This window comes from Camelus bactrianus, chromosome 3 (assembly GCF_048773025.1).
Source record: "Camelus bactrianus isolate YW-2024 breed Bactrian camel chromosome 3, ASM4877302v1, whole genome shotgun sequence".
NCBI classification, from domain to species: domain Eukaryota; kingdom Metazoa; phylum Chordata; class Mammalia; order Artiodactyla; family Camelidae; genus Camelus; species Camelus bactrianus.
In genome coordinates, this window is record NC_133541.1 from 108093643 (window position 1) to 108112146 (window position 18504).

At 43.9% G+C, this 18504-nt stretch overlaps 1 protein-coding gene across 2 annotated transcripts; it reads right to left on the reverse strand.

The window, feature by feature from the left end:
* Positions 1-12308: 12308 nt before the first annotated feature.
* Positions 12309-16448, reverse strand: RPS14 (ribosomal protein S14). Of its 2 annotated transcripts, none has more exons than XM_010961797.3 (5): positions 16289-16448; positions 15254-15404; positions 14617-14778; positions 13351-13427; positions 12309-12426 (listed from the first exon to the last, which is right to left on the reverse strand). In XM_010961797.3, the coding sequence occupies exons 2-5, from the start codon at positions 15400-15402 to the stop codon at positions 12359-12361; spliced, it is 456 nt and encodes a 151-aa protein (XP_010960099.1). In that variant the 5' UTR covers positions 15403-15404; positions 16289-16448; the 3' UTR covers positions 12309-12358. The 2 variants fall into 2 exon arrangements, with proteins under 2 accessions (XP_010960099.1, XP_010960100.1); XM_010961798.3 differs by lacking the exon at positions 16289-16448 and adding an exon at positions 16088-16234.
* Positions 16449-18504: the final 2056 nt, after the last annotated feature.

Below are 18504 nucleotides of genomic sequence, written 5' to 3' on the forward strand. Positions count from 1 at the left end.
TTTACTAGTAAGATATTTTCTGAATAATCAAGACAAATGAAGTCATACAGCCGCACAAACTTGGGCTGAAATGTTCATAGCACTGTTGTCTGTAATAGCTGAAAACTTGAAACAATTTAAATGTCCATCAACAGGTGAGTGGATAAACAAATTATGCTTCACCCATACAATGGAATACTACTCAGCAACAGAAGGAGTGAACTATTGATACCCACACAACCTGGATGAATCTCAAATAATTATGCTGTATAAAAGAAGCCAGAATTCAGGGGGAGGGTATAGTTCAGTGGTAGTGTATGCTTAGCATGCACAAAATCCTGGGTTCAATCCCTAGAACCTCCATTAAAGAATTATAAATAGATAAGTAAACCTAATTACCTTCCCCCTACACACACACACACAAAGAAGAAGCCAGAACAAAAGAGTATATACTGTACAATTTCATTTAGATAAAATTCTGGGAAATGCAAACTAACTTGCAGTGACAGAAGGCAAGTGAGATCTGCCTGAGGATTGAGGGAGTGTGGTACAAGATGGAACAAGAGAAAGGGATGACAGAGGGGCACAAAGAAACTTTGGATGTTATAGTTATGCTCGTTATCTTGATGTGGGGCTGTTTTCATGACAGATGTGTGTGTCAAAGCTTACAAAATTGTACAATTTAAATACGTAAAGTTTATTATATGTCAGTTATACCTCAATAGGACTGTTTTAAAAATGGGACTTTTAAAAAAGATTTCTTAAAACATAAGCAACAAAGAAAAATAGGTAAGTTATGCTTCAAAGGACACTATCAAGAGAGTGAAAAGTCAGCCCACAAAATAGGAGAAAATATTTACAAATTACATATCTGATAAGGGTCTAATTCCAGAATACATAAAGAGCTATTATAACTCAACAATAAAAAGACAACCCAGTCTCGGGGGTAGGATATAGCTCAGTGGTAGAGTGCGTGTTTAGTATGCATGAGGTCCTGGGTTCAATCCCCAGTACCTCCATTAAGTGAATAAACAAACAAATAAATAAACAAACAAACAAACAAACAAACAAATAAATAAATAAATAAATAAATAAATAAAACTAATTCCTCCCTCCCCCCCAAAAAGACAACCCAGTCTCAAATGGGAAAAGGATTTGAGTAGACCTTTTTCAAAGAAGATATACAGATGGTCAATAAGCACATGAAAAGATGCTCCACATTATTAGTCATTAGGGAAATGCAAATCCAGGCCACAATGAGGTATCATTTCACACCCACTATGATGGCTATAATCAAAAAGATAATAACAAGTGGTGATAAGGATGTGGAGTAATTGGAACTCTTACATATTGCTAGTGGGAAGTAAAATGGTACAGTTACTTTGGAAAACAATTTGGTAATTTCTCAAAAAGTTAAATACAGAGTTACATATGACCTAATAACTCCACTCCTGGATATCGACTCAAGAGAAATGAGAACATATATCCATACAAGAACTTGTACACAAATGCGCACAGCACCATCATCCATCATAGCCCCAAAGTGAAAGCAACTCAAATACACATCAAATAATGAGTGAGTAAACAAAATATGGTATATCCATACAATGGAATATTATTATTAAATAAGTATTATTTATTTAATTCAAAAAAGGATTAATATTATAATAAAACTAATTTTTTGAAAAAGGAATCAAGTACTGGTTCATGCCACAAAATGGATGAACTTTGAAAACATTATGCTAAGTGAAATAAGCCGGACACAAAAGGCTGCATATTCACATAAATTCCATTTATGTGAAATGTCGAGGCTAGGCAAACCATAGAAACAGAATGTGGATTAGCAGTTGCCAGGGGCTGGGGGGAAAGGGGACAGGGAATGATTGTAACGGGTGTGGGGTTTCCTTTCAGGATGATGAAAATATTCTGGAATTAGATAGTGATGATGATTGCACAACTCTGCGGATACATGGAAAACTACTGAACTGTATGATTTTAAAAGCTTGAATATTATAGTATGTGAATTTATAACCCAACTTAAAAAAAGATTACTTGTTAATGATGGCTAGAACTCATATACCTTTGCTTCCTCTTTCACTTGGCTTCTGTCACTAAAATGACAAAGTTGCCTTTTTCTTTTTTTTAAAGTGTAAATATAAAATTTACAAAGAAAACAGGATACAACAGCAGCAGGATTTTGGAAGCTGGAAGGCAAGTGGATTAGAGGTAGTCCTTAACAGACCCCAGAAAGCTTAATCCTAAACCTGCAGCTAGAAAAGCTGAGGAGCCACCTACTTATATTGAACAGGCTCAGGCACTGGGGTAGGAGGCCCCTGGGTGGGAGTACAGGTGGGGCTAAAAAGAGGATTGGTTGGAAGTCTGTTTATGAAGCAGTTGGATATCCATGTCCTCTCCCTTCCTAAGACTTGAAGTCTATCCCTAGGCCCAGGGCAGGGGATGGGCCCAGTTTGGAAGCTATGAGTCCCAGCCCTCTCCCCCACCCACTTCCCAGAATGCTAGAAGCCAGGCCTTCTCTCTCCAGGCAATAAATTAAAGGATCCTTCTCCAGAGAGCATGACCATCCCACAAGGAATGACGTAAATCTTCTCATCAATGAAACAACACAGCCAGATAACCCTACAGGGAAGCCCTCAGTGAATAAGCCCTACTTATTGGTCACAGGTTCCACATGATTTTTTAGACAATCAAGGCTCATGGGACATCTGAAGAAAACCTCTAATATAAAAGAGAGTAAACAAAACAAATAACCAAACTCCAAAAAAGCACCATGGGGGAAACAAACAGTCATTAATAAACAGCCTTAGGGAGATAAAGGATGATACTGTACCCATGAAACAAGAATAGAAAGCTATAAAGATAGAAGTACTATTAGAACAAAAACCCCACATCTCTTAAAGATTAAAACTACAAAGGCAGATATTAAACAATAAGTAGATAAAAGATAAATTATTTTTAATCTCCTAGAAGGTAAACCAAAAGATAAAAAGAAAAAAATAGAAAAAGTAAGAGAATTAAAGACCAGTCCAGGAGGTCCAAAAGCCAAATATCAGAGTTCTAGAAATAGGGAAGAGAGAAAATACAGGGGAAGATGTCAGTGAAATAATCCAGTACTATTTCCAGAAATTGAAGACATAAATTTCCAAACTGAAAAGGCCCAGTGAATACCAAGGACAAGGTACGAGAATAATTTCATGCCAAGGCATATCAAATGAAGTTTCAGAAAAATAAAGACAGAGAAGATTCCACAGAAAGGAAAAAACAGGACAGATAGAAAGTACCAGGAACCAGAATGACTTTGGACTTCTTAGCAGCAACCTTTGAAACCAGAAGATATTGGGTCAATGCCTTCAAATTTCTATGGGAAAATGATTTATACCCTAAAATGTTTACTGAGCCAAATTATCAAATAGGTATGAGGGCATCATTAAGATATTTTCAGACATTCAGTATCTCAAAAATTTTTCCTTCCTCAGAAAGCTTCAAGGAACACCAAAACAAAAGTGTTCACTAAAAATAAAGAAAGACCTGGGTCATGGGAAACTAAACTTTAACTCACGAGAGAGAACGGGGATCCCTGGGATGACAGTACGGTGAAGTCCTGGGAGTTAAGTAGCAGATCCACACTGGATCAGGCCCAAAGGCTCCTAAAGACATTTCCTCAACAAGACAAAACTGATAGATACCTGACATGTCTGAACACACTGAGAGGCAATTTAGGTCATTTTTAGACAGTATGAGGTTGAATTCTGATAAATTCATAGAAAATTAAGCAAATGAGAAATCAAGACAACTATTAACTCTTGGGAAAACAAAGGAGATGACTAGTCATCATACTATATACTATGCAGCTCAGCTATGAATGGCATTTACATTGTCTTAATATAGTAAACTGTGAATACCGATCTAACTAAAAATAGAGGCATTGGAGAGGATGCGAGGACAGGAAGAGTCACCTAGGGAGACAGAGGAAGAAAGAGGGCTAAATCTTTGTCTTCCACAGTGAAAAGCCAGCCAGAGGTTTAAAACTGAAGAATCAAACAGTAACAATACCAGAAGTCATTCAGAGATACGGAGGTAAATACCAAAAGCATCAGCGAAAAGTGTTATATAAAGTGGCAAGAAAAGGAAGGTGAGGAACTGTTGGTTTTCACAGCCAGCCTTTTAGAAGGATTTGGTTCTCTAGATACGTGAATTTATAACTTTGATACAAATTAAAATTACATTTAAATGAAAACACATGCATCAAAGTCAGTTGATTCTAAGCTGACTGTGATAACAAAATGGCAGTCTAAAGCCTTTTCCTTGTGAAGAAGCTTTAGGCCAAAGCTGAAGATGACCTAAAAGGTCATCCGGTCCTCACCCACAGGAGGCTGAAGATAATTCCAACTAGAAGGATGGGTTGGAAGACAGCTCCCTCCTTCTCTTCTAATAGAGTAGGAGGTCTCACTTGTCACAGAGGCCAGGACTCAGGCCTGACTAGATATGGACAGAGGGGTGAGACCAGGATGCTGCTAAGTTCTCCTGCTTGGATGACGGAGAAGATGATGTCATTCACAGAAACAAGAAGTCCTTGGCACATTTGAGGAACGGAAAGAAGTACAGTGTGTCTGAGCCTAGTGAGTGAGGGGGAGAGTGGTTTCGGATGCTGCTGCAGGGACAGGCCAGAACAGGATGGTGCAGGCTTGATGCAGCTTAGGTATTATTCCAAGGACAGTGGGAAGCTGGCAGAAGGTGTCAGGCAGGGAGGGGCTGGGGCTGGGGCTGGTTTATGTTTTAAAATGATGTGTGGCATAGAGATTTACAGGGGGCAGGAGTGGGAGCCTGGAGATCAGTTAGAAGCAAAGTAGTTTAGGTGAGAGACGGTGGTGACTTCAGGTGGTGGTGAAGACAGGGAGAAGTGGATGGGTTCAACAGCTGTTTTGAAGGTAGAAATGTCAGGACTTGCTGTGGGAGTGAGGTGAGAGATGGTGCCAGGTTTAGAGCTATACAATGGATGGCGGCATTCACTGAGATGGGGAATTTGGGAGAACACATTCCAGGACAGGTAGACCCCAGAGTTTTGGTCCCGGCTGTATTCTGTGTGACACCTACACCTACATGTAGACATCAAGTAGATGGTTGAAGATACCAGACTGAAACTTAAAAAAAGAGTGAACATATACATTTGTAAGTTGTTAACCTGCAGACAATATTTTAAACCATGGAACCAGAACTCAGCTCTGGGGACCCTCAATCTATGGAGATCCGATGCGGAGCAACGCTGAGCAGTACAGAGTAGTCAGGGAGCAGAAGGAAAATGGGGAGAGGGTGTGATCACAGATCCCAATAACAGAGTGAAGGAGTGTCAGCTGTGTCAAATACTAATGAGAGGACAAGGAAGACAACCGCTGAGAAATGCCCGCTGGACCTGGCCACATGGAGGTCATGAGAGATCTTGACAAGAGCAGGTCTGAGAATTGGGTTGTGAGGTGACCAGGAGGGAAGAAGTGAAGCCAGCATGGAAGGGAGAGCAGAGAGGTGGGGGCAGCCCCTGGAGGATGCAGGTCACGGTGTTCCAGTATGTTTGTCCAGGTGGGAAATACTCAGGAGGAAGGGACTGATAACGCTGAGGAGGAGGGGTTCTGCACAGCGAGTCCCTGGTGCTTCCACAGGGCTGCTCCTCTGTAGCTGAGGGGCTCTGCTGCCCAGCCTCCTCCCCAGGCAGGAGTGGTCCTAGACTGCCTCTCCTCTAAGGCAGCCAAACCTGCTCCCTGCCACTTCTTTTCCTGCTCCCCAGCTCTCCGACCTTCCTACTCAGCCTGGCAGCTTATTTCCCAAATGCTGCCACCAACAGCCCTGTCTGTCCAAAGTATTTGAGGAAAAAGTAAGACTTTTTCAAGGCCTTGGCTCCTGACTTTTTCGACTTGGTGGAGCTCTGTCTCAGCTCTTCAATTGAGTGTAAATTATTTCAAGTGTTTTCTCATTGTACTGTCACAATGGCCCCGTGAGTCTCAGGGAGATTAAAAGAGATGTACAAATACTAGCTAAGTGCCAACAAGTGGCAAACCCAGGATTTGAACCCAGGTCCTAGCTATCTGCAGAGGCCATTCTCTTAATTACCATGCCTGACTGCCCCCAACAGACCCCTCACTCACTGTGACCAGTCTTAGTGAAGGCCATGCCTCCTGTAGCCCCTATTTCCAAGGAGATGAATTCCTTCCCAATCTTTGCTTCGTGTGGGCAATTTCTACCTCCATTACTCTCCAGACCAGCTTAGTATCAGTTCACTAGTTCTGTCCTACTCAGGAATGATCCTTTTTGAGCATTTCCTCACATCCCTGGGCATCTGCTTAGATGCCTCCAGAGACAGAGCTCACTACCTCCATGAGCAACTGTTCTAGGCAGTAGAATAGTGTGGCAATCCAGAGTGTGGACTTCAGTTGGTTGAATCTCAACTCTGCTTCCTACTAGCATCCTATGCCTCAGTTTCCTCAGCTGTAAAATGGTATTAATAGTAGTATCTACTTCCTAGTATCATTATCAGGACTAAATAAGATGCTGCCTTAAGTTGCTTGGTAAGTGCTTAAGATTTAGCTACTGACACTATCATCATTGTAATTTTTCTGGAGGTAGAGCTACAACTTGCTCCCTATAACCTCCACCCTTTGGGCCTAGCCCTGCCCCAGGGAATTCCACCCTCTTCTGCACTCCTTGCAGGTCATTCCTTTTGTCCTGCATTTCTCAATTTGCATTTTTCCCTGATGCCAGATTTCTTTTTTTTTTGCAAGCTCAGTTTGTTCATCACACTAACATGATTTTCCTAAGATCATGACTTCCCCCTGGTTGTTTGCCAGGCACCTCAGTGTTGCCAAACATGTAGCTCGGGGGTGGGACAATGGTAGCTTCGATGCCTCTCGCCTCCTGCCCTCACAGGCCCGCTTGTTTGTTCCCAGGCTTTCGCATTTCCTGGATTTGGATTCTCTGTCAGTGGGCCTCACTGAATGCATATCCTAAGCATCTACCATCCGGGAAGGATTATGTCAAGATGAAGAGCCCAGACTCTGGAGCCAGACAGAGCCAAGTTGAAACCCAGACTCTTCTGCTTACTTGCTATGTGATCTGGGCCAAGAAGCTTCCCTGCATCTCAGTTTCTTTATCTGCAAAATTAGACTAATAATAATCTTGCCTATTTCATAAGGTGCTACCAGGACTGACTAAGATAATGTGTATAAAACATTTGGTATAGTGCCTACCTCAATAAATGTTTGCCATTAATATTCTAGTGCCGTGCTGTCTAACAAGGCAGCCACTGGCCACATGTGGCACATGAAACCTTAAAATGTGGCTAGGCTGATTTGAGATGTGCTGTAACTGTAAAATACACGTTAGATTTCAAAAACTTAGTACAAAAAGAAAAATTTTCCCCCCAGTGAGGGAAAGAGAAATGGTATATTTGGTTTGGGGGCATGTGATTTTTCAGTCGCCGCACCCGTCTCCTAGAATGTACTTGAGCTGTCAGGGCTCCTGAGACATTACAGAAATCCAGTCTCCTATCTGTGAAGATGGGGTAACTGAGGCCCGTAAGAAATGGGATATATCTAGGGTCACAGAAGTTAATGGTGGCAGAACCCAGACCCCCCCCCCCCCAGCTTGTGGCTTCCTGTCAGTATATTGCCACCTGATGGCCACCTCTGTATGACTGCTACGAGCTCCAGAGCCAGGGGACTCCCTTCAGGAGCAGCACTCTGCTGCCATCTACTTCCTAAGCCTCTGCAGAGACGCAGACAGGGAGGGTCTTCCTCTTTCTACTCAACCCAATTGCGATGAGCTCCAGCCTGCCAGGGGGAAGGCAGCATAGTGACTGAGGAGGGCACAAAGTGTGGCTGGTTACAGACAAGTGCAGGTTTGAATCTCTGCTCTGCCCCTTTCTAGCTATGTGCCCCTGGACAAGTCACTTAACTTCTCTGGCCCTCAGTTTCCCCATATGTAAAATGTGGATAATAACAGTACTTATTTTAAAGCAACGGAACAAGGTAATACCTGCAATTTAAGTCAACATTTACAGCACCACGACTTAACGCACTGTTCCTGGTGTCAGGATACAGCAGTGACCTAAACAGACAAGTCCAGTGGTTCTCCAAGTGTGGTCTCCAGGCTACCAGCACCAGCACTACCTGGGAACTGGTTAGAAATACAAATCTTCAGGCAGGCCTCCATCCCACATCTCCTGAATCTGACGCACGCTGAAGGCTGACAACTGTTGGACTTGGAGACACAGACCTATACATCAGGTGGGGTTAACTGCTATGAATGTGGCAGGTAAATAGCCTGAGAATGATGGCCAGAGGTGGGGCAGGGGGCAGAAACATTAATTGATCTGTGATGATCAAGGAAGGACTATCTGATAAGGTCAGACAGATCTTCCAGCAAAGATCTGAAAGCAAGCATCTAGAGAAAAGGGAATGTCCCCTTAAGATATTTACTGTATAAAATAAGTCCTAGGGCTATAGTATACAGCATGGTGTCTATACTTAGGAACTGTAATCTTTATTCTAATCAACCAAACATCCAGCTAAAAATTGAGACTGCTATTTACAACAGAAGATGAAGCATGTTGGGGAACAACTGTCTCTGTCACACTAAGCTTCTAATGTAACTAGTCTTTGGGGGTCTGGCTTACACTTGTATGCCCCCGATCATGGGGAGATCACTCTCTCAGAAGCAGTTTTATTCCCTTAGCAGCCCTCTTAGAAAACTCTTCTTTACCTGAGGCTTAGATCTCTCTCTCTACAACTCCTACCCACTGGCACCTTAGGACTACGTGCAACAAGACTGCCTGCTCCCTCTTTCAAGATAGAACTTTACCTACTTGAAGTCCCTTATACATCTTCTCTTTAGACAATCTAAGGTCAACAACGCTCCCCTGAGGCCACGTTTTGGGAAAGGTTTTCCAGATCCTGTATTAAGAGGCTGAGGATGCCCATGAAAGTATTCTCCTGGGCGGAGAGCCATGACACCATCACCTAGGTCAATGAAGCTAACTGGAAGCAGAAACAACAGGCAAGATCTCAAATGTAGACGGTTTTCTCCCAAGACTTGCTTTTGTTTCCACTAAGAGACTAGGGAACATTCCTACCTGGGACATTAAGCCTGATATCTGAACAATATGAAGGTCAAGTTTAGTTCCCTAACCTTGGGGCTGAGAAGCCTTAGCTTAACCTCCTGGCACTGATTCTGTATTTGCCCTGAGGGCCACTCCAGCTTTCTCTGCCTGTAACTCTCTGCTCCCTAGTTCCATTTCATCTTGATTTCCTTTTTCTCATTTCTTTAACGACCCCTGCGGATTTCCTTTACTTCCTTGGATCCCAGGAATACATGTTTGTTTTAATGTATCCAGGAGCTAGAAAAGCCCTTCAACTATTTAATTGACTAAACTACAGAAGGTAGAAGCCCATTCATCTGTTCTCTTCATGATTCATCAAACACATCTTTATTGAGCCCCTCCTTGTGCAGACTGGGCTGGGTGCTGGGCTGGCAGACACTGAACGAGACATTCTGTCTCTCCCAAAGATTAGTGGGGAAACAGGCTGTTAGAATAGAGGGAGACCAGTGGTACCACGGGGAGAATCGGGGTGCTGTGGGAATTGGGTGGAGAAGCACCTTGAGGGGCATCCAGGAAGATAACTTTGAGAGAGTGCTGAAAAACAGATTCCAACAGGTGAGCGGAAAGTGGTGAGGGAATAGGGGAGAGGAGATACTGAAGGAGCCAAGCTGGGATGGGGAAGCATGGGCAAAAGACTGAAGTCACCAAGAACTGGAAAAGTGAAAGGAACTAGGTTTGGCTTGGGCAGTGAGAGGGTGAAGGTTATGGAAGAGTCAGATAAAACACTGGAGAATCAAGATTAGATTTTAGACTTTAGAGGGGTTGGGGTAAATGAGCATGGGAGTGACATAATCCAATTAATTTTAGATCACACAGCTGCAGTGTGGCTTAGGGATAAACAGGGGCCAGAAAAATAGGGAGACTTGTTAGGAGAGAGGCTGCTTCAGGAACTCAGGTCAGAGAAAGGAGCCAGGAGAGGCAGGGACCATCTCTAGGGCACTGGTTGAGGATGCACTTACAGCTTGGCTCGCCTGCCAAGGTTGGGCTTCCATGGTCTGCGGTCTCAGGCGGGCAACAGTTCATCTAGTTCTGCCCTGTCCACCTCAGTGGCCAATAGGTTGCTACACTCCAACCTAAACTGCACAAATTAGCTCTCCTTGCAACTTGCAAACAAAACCTTGAACTGCTTTCAAAGACCTGGCTGATTGCAAACCTGGTTACCAGGAAACAGCAGGACAAGTTGCAAAGTCCCATCACAGGAAATAAAAAGAATGCTCTAGCAAGCGCCAGGATTTTTCTACCAGGATTCCAGCCAGTTGTCATTCATGCTGCTTGGCAGAACTGAACAGGCATAATAATAGCAGCAGCTTCTTCAGTGCCAGGCACTAACTATGCTCAACGCTTTAATCTTATTTAATTCTTGTGATATCCTATGAGGCTGCCATTATTACAGCAATTTTCACCAAATGGCTGAGGTTAACTTGCCTAAGGTTAGAGTCCAAACTCTAGTTAGGTACCACATCCTTAAAAAATAGACAGCAGGAAAGCACCCTCATTTTCACCCCAATAAGTTTATTTTGGAATACTTTGAGATTTACCAAAAAGTTACAAAGGGAGGGCATTTCTGTATACCACCCATCCCATTTCCTCTAATATTAATATCTTACATTTGTCAAAACTAAGGAACACATGTACATTACTAATTGGATTCCAGATTCAGATGTTACGTTTTTGCACTAATGCCCTTTCTGGTCCAGGATGCATTGCACTGTTATCACATCCCTCCTTCAGCTCCTCTGGTCTTAGGTCCTTGCTTTTCATATCTCCTAAATTCAAATGCTGATATGCTGTAGAATATCCTCTAATTGGATGGGTTTTCAGAAATATCAGAGGTTCTTCTCACCTTATGTCAGAGAACTGTCAACATGACCTATCACAAGTGACAGGAACCTTATGGCTAAGGTAGCATGTGACAGTTCTCTCCAGAGCCAAGTTAGCATTTTCCCTCTTCCATATTCTTTTCACATTCTATTTCATTCTTGGGAAAACTGAGTAAGGTTAGCCCTTACTCAAGGGGAGGGAAAATTAAGTTCCACTTTTTGGAAGGGGGAGAGTCTACTTACACTATTTAGAACCTTTTATAAGGATGATTTGTGTATTGTTCATTTATTAAAATCACTTAGATCAGCACAGATTCATTTTATATGTCAGGTGGTAATCACATTTTTAAGATGAAGCAAGAGATTGATAAAAAAGGACCTGTCTATCATCACAGGGTAGTTGGCAGGAGCCATGGTTAGACCCACCTCTTCAGGACTCTTCCAAGTGGGAAGAGTTGTGAAGTACACGGTCTGTGTATCCAGGAAGTGGAATGTCATTCAGTAATAAAAAGGAATGAGGTGTTGAAACATGCTATGTGAAGACCATGAAGCATTATGCTTGCCTCTCAGCACAGCAGTCACCGCCACAGGGCCTTAGCTAATTCTTAGCAGAACACTCAGTACCATCTGGTGCCACTGGGTCCTCGGAGCTGGATGCAAGCTTCCGGAAAGCAAAAACTTTTCTTTTCCATCACAGATGAAAATAGGGCTCGGTGTGTGTTTGTGGGGTGACTGAATCTTTATGTACTTTATGTACTCATGTGGAACAACCTCCAAGATCTGCCAAGTGAGAAAAAGCAAGATGCAATAGAGCGCGCTCCCAATTTTGCACAGAAGGTATGGGGGGTGAGTATACACCCACATGTGTTTATATATGGCTCATGTCTGGAAGGCTCTTCTGCTCAGGCTACACTTGGCTCAACAGTTTCCACTCCACTCTGGCTCTTTAAGAATTGGTCCATTTTTGGAACCAACACCTATTCTTTCAAAACAAGGTCTCCAAGGCCTTGGTCTGCTTTAGATGACTGAGGTAACTTAATGCTACCACCACTAGCAGTGTAGGAAAGATCCAACTGCAGCATCAGTTTCTCACCCCTCCTTAGGCTCCTCCTAGGAGACCAGTTCACAGAACATACAGCACTGAATGAGGAGTACCTCTTGCGTTCCTGTTTGACAGGTTACATACATTCTCTGAAGCAATGTAATCTATTAAATGACTGCTGGTTTATCAATGCACTCATGACCTCAAGTCAGTCCCACACCCTGGCTAAATGTAGACAGGAGGAATCAAATGCCCCCAAGGGATGGCCCCTACACAAAAGAGAGAAGACTGGAGTCAAAAGAGCTTACATGAAGGCAATTTATTAACAGAAAACCATAATTTGAGAAGTCCTGTTCACAGACGGCGACCGCGGCGACCCCCCTTCCTGCGGGTGCTGTCGGAGGGAATGGGGGTGACGTCCTCTGTGGGGAGGAAGAGAAAACATCATTGCTTGGAGCTGGATGCAAAAGGGGTCCAGGCTTCCCAAGGTCTATCAGATCAGCAGTGGATCCTGCTGCTTTGCAAGGAATCCTCAGGATATAACAGATGGATGTGGAGCTGCGCCATCTGCTGCTTCCTCAAAATTTCTGATATGGTTTGAACTCACTTTCCTGAAGGGGAAACTGAGGCTGAGCGGGTAGGCAACTTGAATAGGATGTCAGAGGCGGGTGACAAATCCAGGTTTCTGACATCTAGGCCACTAATTTTGGTGGAAAAAAATTCTCCCAGCGTAACTGAAGAATCTCTCCTTTTTAATAGGTAAAGGTTAAAAATGTTCTGAAATGAAAAACTGTTGAGAGGACTGGAGCACTGGACTGAGGAATCAGCATACAATGTCACCAAAACAAAAGCAAGGGCTGTAAGCAGCCAGATCTCAGACAAGAGGGTTCAGATGCTACACAAACATAGGGAATTGCTGTGATTCTCAACCACGGGGGCTGCTGCCCCCTCCACAGATTTTTGTCTGTCACAGTGATTGGCCTCCCTACTGATACTTAGTAGTCAAGGACCACACAGGAGACAGCCCCCACAAAATGCCAACAGTATCCCCCCTTGAGAACACCAGAAAAGGACAACTCATCTCCTGTTAGTTCCACCAGCAACCACTGGGCAGAGGTTCAGAAATGAGAAGGTGTTGTCCCAATGCAGGAAGACATTCACATCAAGGTGACAGGGGTGTTCAGGAAGTTTGTCACACAGCACCTCTTGCAGCCCCCACTAACAAACCTAACTGCCAACAGTCACCAGACCAGGCCTTGTAACCTCTGCGGAGACCACATGCTTTCTGGTCTGACCAGTGAGTGCTTCAAAACAAATCCAAGCATGAGCCAAAGAGGGGAACTCACCAATACGCCCAATCTTCATTCCTGAGCGGGCGAGGGCTCTAAGGGCTGACTGCGCTCCTGGTCCAGGGGTCTTGGTCCTAGGAAACAAATTATCTAAATTATTAAAATCCTTTGGCCAAGTCTTTGGGTATTCTAAGATTCCACAACCCTCTAGTTCAGAGGTCTGCAAATTTTCTGCAAAGGGCCAGGCAGTAAATATTCCAGGCTTAGTGCGTCACTTACAGTTTTCCCTCATGGGTCAGAGCCTGTACCCTGTTGCTGACAGCCTGTTTGCCTCTTCTAGTCACCTGCTGTGATTCTTTGATGAACTGCCCATTTTCATCCTCCCAAGACCAAGACGCTATCATCTCTCCACTGGACCACTTTAACAACTTCCTATGTGGTCTGTTTCCAACACAGCAGTCATCTTAAACCCTAATCTCATCAGGTCATTACTATTAAAAAGTTTTTATGCCCTTCACCACCCACCAAAGACCAAATCCTTACCAGGTTCTTCAAGACCCAGCAAGCCCTCACCCGCATCTCTCTCTGACCACACTTCAAGCCATTCTTTCCCACAAATGTGCCAAGCTCATTCCCACCCCAAGACCTTTTCCTTCCAGTTGTCTCTGCCTGGAATACTCTCCCTTGTCCTTTCTTCTCAGGACCAACTCCTGACACAACATTGAGGCCTCAGTTTAAACTTTATCACCAACCTGTCTGTCACCTCACTTTTGCTTCCCAACACTTGCCACAAACAGAAACCACACGCTCCCCTGTTCTATATTGTTTAGTCTGACTCTCCACCAGCCTAAGAGCCACACAGGAGGATGGAAACTATATCTTCCTTCCCCCATCACTCTCTTCTAGTACCTGGAGCACAGTGCCTAGTGAGTGCTCAAGTAACACGGTAAGTTGAGGCGGGGGAGGGAGCAAGGAAGGGTGCAGGAACCAATTACAGGCAGACGTCATTTTATTGAGCTTCACAAACTGTATTTTCTGTAACAAAATTAAGGTTTCTGGCAACACTCCATTGTCAGATGACAGAACTTTTTAAAGCAATGAAGTATTTCTAAACTAAGGTATGTACATATAGCTTTCCTTTTTTAAGACATAAACCTATTGCACACTCAAAAGGCTACAGTACAGTGTAAAACATAACATTTATATGCACTGAGAAACCAAAAAAATTCATGTAACCCACTTTACTGAGATATCTGCCAAGCCTCAAATTCAGGTACTCTGGTGCCCAAGCCCAGTGATCTCACCACCCAGTCCCAGCCTTACCTATTGCCTCCTGTGGCCCGGAGTTTGATGTGGAGGGCAGTGATGCCCAGCTCTTTGCACCTCTGGGCTACATCCTGGGCGGCCAACATGGCAGCATATGGAGAGGACTCATCTCGGTCAGCCTTCACCTTCATCCCACCAGTTACACGGCAGATGGTTTCCCTGAGGACAAAAGCACAGGGTCCTTTCTTACCCAATGAGGATTCAGAGTATGTACCACATCCTAATGGGTAAGGAGCACCACAGCTCAGGTATGGTAGAGGATGAAGGACAATTTGAACATGCATCTTGGTCTGACAAGACTACCATGAGCTCTGCCCTGACGGGAGTTCAAAGAATTAAACTCTGTACCAACCCTTCATTTAATTCTTCCCATTACTCCAGGGAACAGGCACTACTAACCCTCATTTTACATATGAGGAAACCAAAACTTGGGCACCAAATGTATTTCCTTTCCTCTTGTAACTTCAGTGCCTAGAAACTTAACAGCATCTGTGGACTAAACCACCAAGCACATTTCCTCAACTGAATATTCTTTTAAATTCTTTCAAGAGATCCCCTTAAATTGACACTCAGTTTCAGGATCGTTTCTAACCCGAGCTTTTGCTAGTTGGTTTCTGCCCACCCAGGTACTCACTTGCCAGAAAGATCGGTAACATGGACAAAAGTGTCATTGAAGGATGCAAAGATGTGGCACACACCAAATACATTTTCTCCTTCAGCCACCTGAGGGCCGAGGCTGATGACCTGTTCTTCCTTCTTTTCTTTCCCCTTGCGAGGTGCCATTTCTTAAGGAAAGGAAAAAGAACCCCAGTGTTAAGGACAAGAACCCCTTTTTCCAAGTATTACAAGAAAACCCCAAGCTTTTCTTCTCTAGGAGAACTTACTCTGGGAAAGGTGCGCGGGACACACCTGAGCATTCGCTCTCCTGCCCCAAGCCTCCCAAAGCCATGTACACTTCAGCAACCAGGATTCCTAGGTGTCTCTTAGTGGAAGTTAAGCCTCCTCAGCACCTCCCAACCCACCCTGGCAAGACTTCTGAGTGCCCCCCATTGCTGCCTTCAGGGGGAATAGGCTCACAGCAGGTACTCAACACTGACGTGCAGCCCCTACCCTAATTTCTGGCTTCCAGAGGCCTTCCTTGAGCGCCCAGAATTTGCAACGTGCCTGACTTAGCACTCAGATTTAAGAAGCATCCAACAAACGGCAGTTTTCCTTGCATTTCCTTTCTGAATCCACATTACATCCCTGTGGGACCCATGCGACAGTTATTCCTATTTCCCAGACTCGAGAACAAACTATAGAAATCAGGAGCCCAGCCTGCAACCGCACCGGAAGGAGCTGGCGGAGTAGAGGTGGGAGCCCACATCAGACTAAGACCCCCGCTCTTTCCCAACCACGCTGTGCTGCCGCTTAAATTCGGCTGTGGTCGTAGCGAGGCCTATGCCTTTGAGGTTAGACCCGAACTCACCCCAACTTTATATGCCTCCCTGAAGCAAGACCGCCGGCTCCCCAGACAGGGCGCGAACTAGAGTCTCGGTCGGCCGGCCGTGCTCCTCTCGCCTGGTACCTGACTTGGCTTCCGCAGAAAGACCCCAGCTCCGCGACCACTGCCCCGCTAAGCCCCCGTGCCGCAGGATGCCACTCGATTGTCCTCGCCCAGACCTCCTACCTGATGGTCTTCTCCAGACTCCACCACCGGAAAGAGAGAGTGGAAGAGGGAGGGGTCACGGGTCACGTCCTGCCCCCGGAAGTGTACGTGTGAGGTCACGGGGTGAGGCCGGCTCCCGGAAGACACCGCCTTTAGTGTTTGGAAGGAGATTAGATACCCTGGAGAAGACGATTTACTTAAAGGAGCGCCTAAGGGGCTTGGTGTTGCGGCCAGCGGGTCTGCCTCTAAGAAGGCACTAAGGAGCCACAGCCAGTGGCAAGCCTGTGTTCTAAGATGGCGGCGGCCGCGGCTAGAAGAACTTCCGCCCCCCTGACCCTGGGCCTGCTCAGCCTGGAAGCGACAGCGCATCTCGTGGCGCGGAGGTGAACAACAACAACAAAACTGCGGTGCTGTAGACTTTCACCTATTGTGTATTCGGCAAAATAAGAATAAGTTATTTAATACTTAGCATTATATGCTAGCCTGGACTAAGCGATTTATATGCATTGCCTCATTTAACCCTCACCAAATTATCATATAGATGCTGTTTTGACTTTTTAAAGAAAGGGATTTTTAACTGAGATTGCACATCTGTGCACAATTTGCAATTCTGACTTCAAAGCCTATGTTTAATAGCTAATCCCGTATATCCCTCTAATAACAATATTTAAGGACCTTGACGGACTGGAAGACTGTATAGATAGAGAAGAGCCAAGAAATAGACTATGTATTGTGTATATGTGTGTGTGTGTGTGTGTGTGTATGTGCATATATACATATACACCTATACATATAAAGCCCACATAATGAACTATATAGTTACATACATATATAATTTTTTAATAAAATGAGCAATTATGCAAAATAGCCTATAACCCTTTGTGCACTGTGATTGATGCCACTGAACAACTGCAGCTCAATTTAGGCAGGATTTTTTTTTAATGTAGTGCTCCCTTTCCCCTTTACAAAAAGTAATTACTTACAGAAAACCCATAAAAGAGAAACAGGCAGAAAGGAGAACAAAAAATAAAAAAGAAATGACAGTCTTACTCACCACTATTAACTCCTTGGTGTATGTTCTTTCCAAACATCATATACATTTAGAAGAGCCACTTACTTTTTTTTTAAATTTATTTAAAGAAAAAAACCTTACAATATTTTTCCTTGATGGTTTAAAAAAATCCATGCTTATTATGAACAATCCTCACAATACGGAAGGGTATGTAGCAAAAAGTAAAAATCATCTCTAAATTCTTTCTTCTGTAGATACCACTATTATCAAATTGGAGCATTATTCCAGAAATGACTTTCTATACTTATATCTGTACCTATATTTTTAGTATATAATATTCAATCTTATGTAAATGAAATTGTATTCTATATGCTATTTGGTAACTTTATTTTTCCACTCAATGTTGTGGACATCCTCCCGTAACAACTAATAGAACTCTACAACATTTTAAAACAGATATCTAAAATTTCATTTATTATTTTGAATATTAAAGCATTCACACAAATAAAAAATTAGTTATCAAAAAGTAGGTAAAAACAAAACACCCTACTCCTCTCACCTCTGTCCCCAGCAACGCAATCCTCTTCCTTGCAAGCAACTTGGAATGCCTATATTGCACTATTTTTTTGTTACTACATGATATTTCTCTGTATATTGGTATCATTGTTTATTTAACCAGTTCTCTGTTGTTGAACATGTAGGGTATTTCTGGAATTTTCAAATATAAAGAGGACACTTTTCAAATTATCAAGAGCATACTTTTTTTTTTACTTGATAAACTTTTTATTTTAGCGTTTATATCCCTCTCCCAGGCTGCCTATTCTCTCTCCCCTGCCCAACTCCAGAGGCAGCCTGACCCCATGTTGTGCTTTGGCTGGGGAAGTGGGGTAGAATTGTACCTTTAGGGCTTTTAAACCTACATCAGAACTGGGGCCAACACTTCACACCACCAGCTGGGTCTGGCCAGGATATGGCACTGGGCACTAACCCTAACACCCCTGAGACCCAGAGCCTATGGACAAGAGCTGCCATCCTCACCCCCCACCACTCAGGACTTGGTGAAGAGAGGGATGGGAAGCGTACCAAGACCCCCAGAGGCACCTGCAGGAGAGCAGGGCTTGCCAGGGAGAAGGCAAAGAGCCAGGTGAGATTCTTGAAGTGACTTTGTCTCCATCCAAGGCTCTATGTCCTCTCATTGTGGGTAGTGCCAACTATCCCCCTCCCC

What these genes read in the sequence shown, in the direction of transcription:
- RPS14 (XM_010961797.3), bottom strand. Translation starts at nt 15,402, where the DNA reads ATGGCACCTCGCAAGGGGAAAGAAAAGAAGGAAGAACAGGTCATCAGC. An exon ending in GTTACCGATCTTTCTGGCAA is followed by an intron (nt 14,779 to 15,253) that starts GTGAGTACCTGG and finishes TTTTGTCCTCAG; the next exon opens with GGAAACCATCTGCCGTGTAA. An exon ending in CGGGCCACAGGAGGCAATAG is followed by an intron (nt 13,428 to 14,616) that starts GTAAGGCTGGGA and finishes TTTGTTTCCTAG; the next exon opens with GACCAAGACCCCTGGACCAG.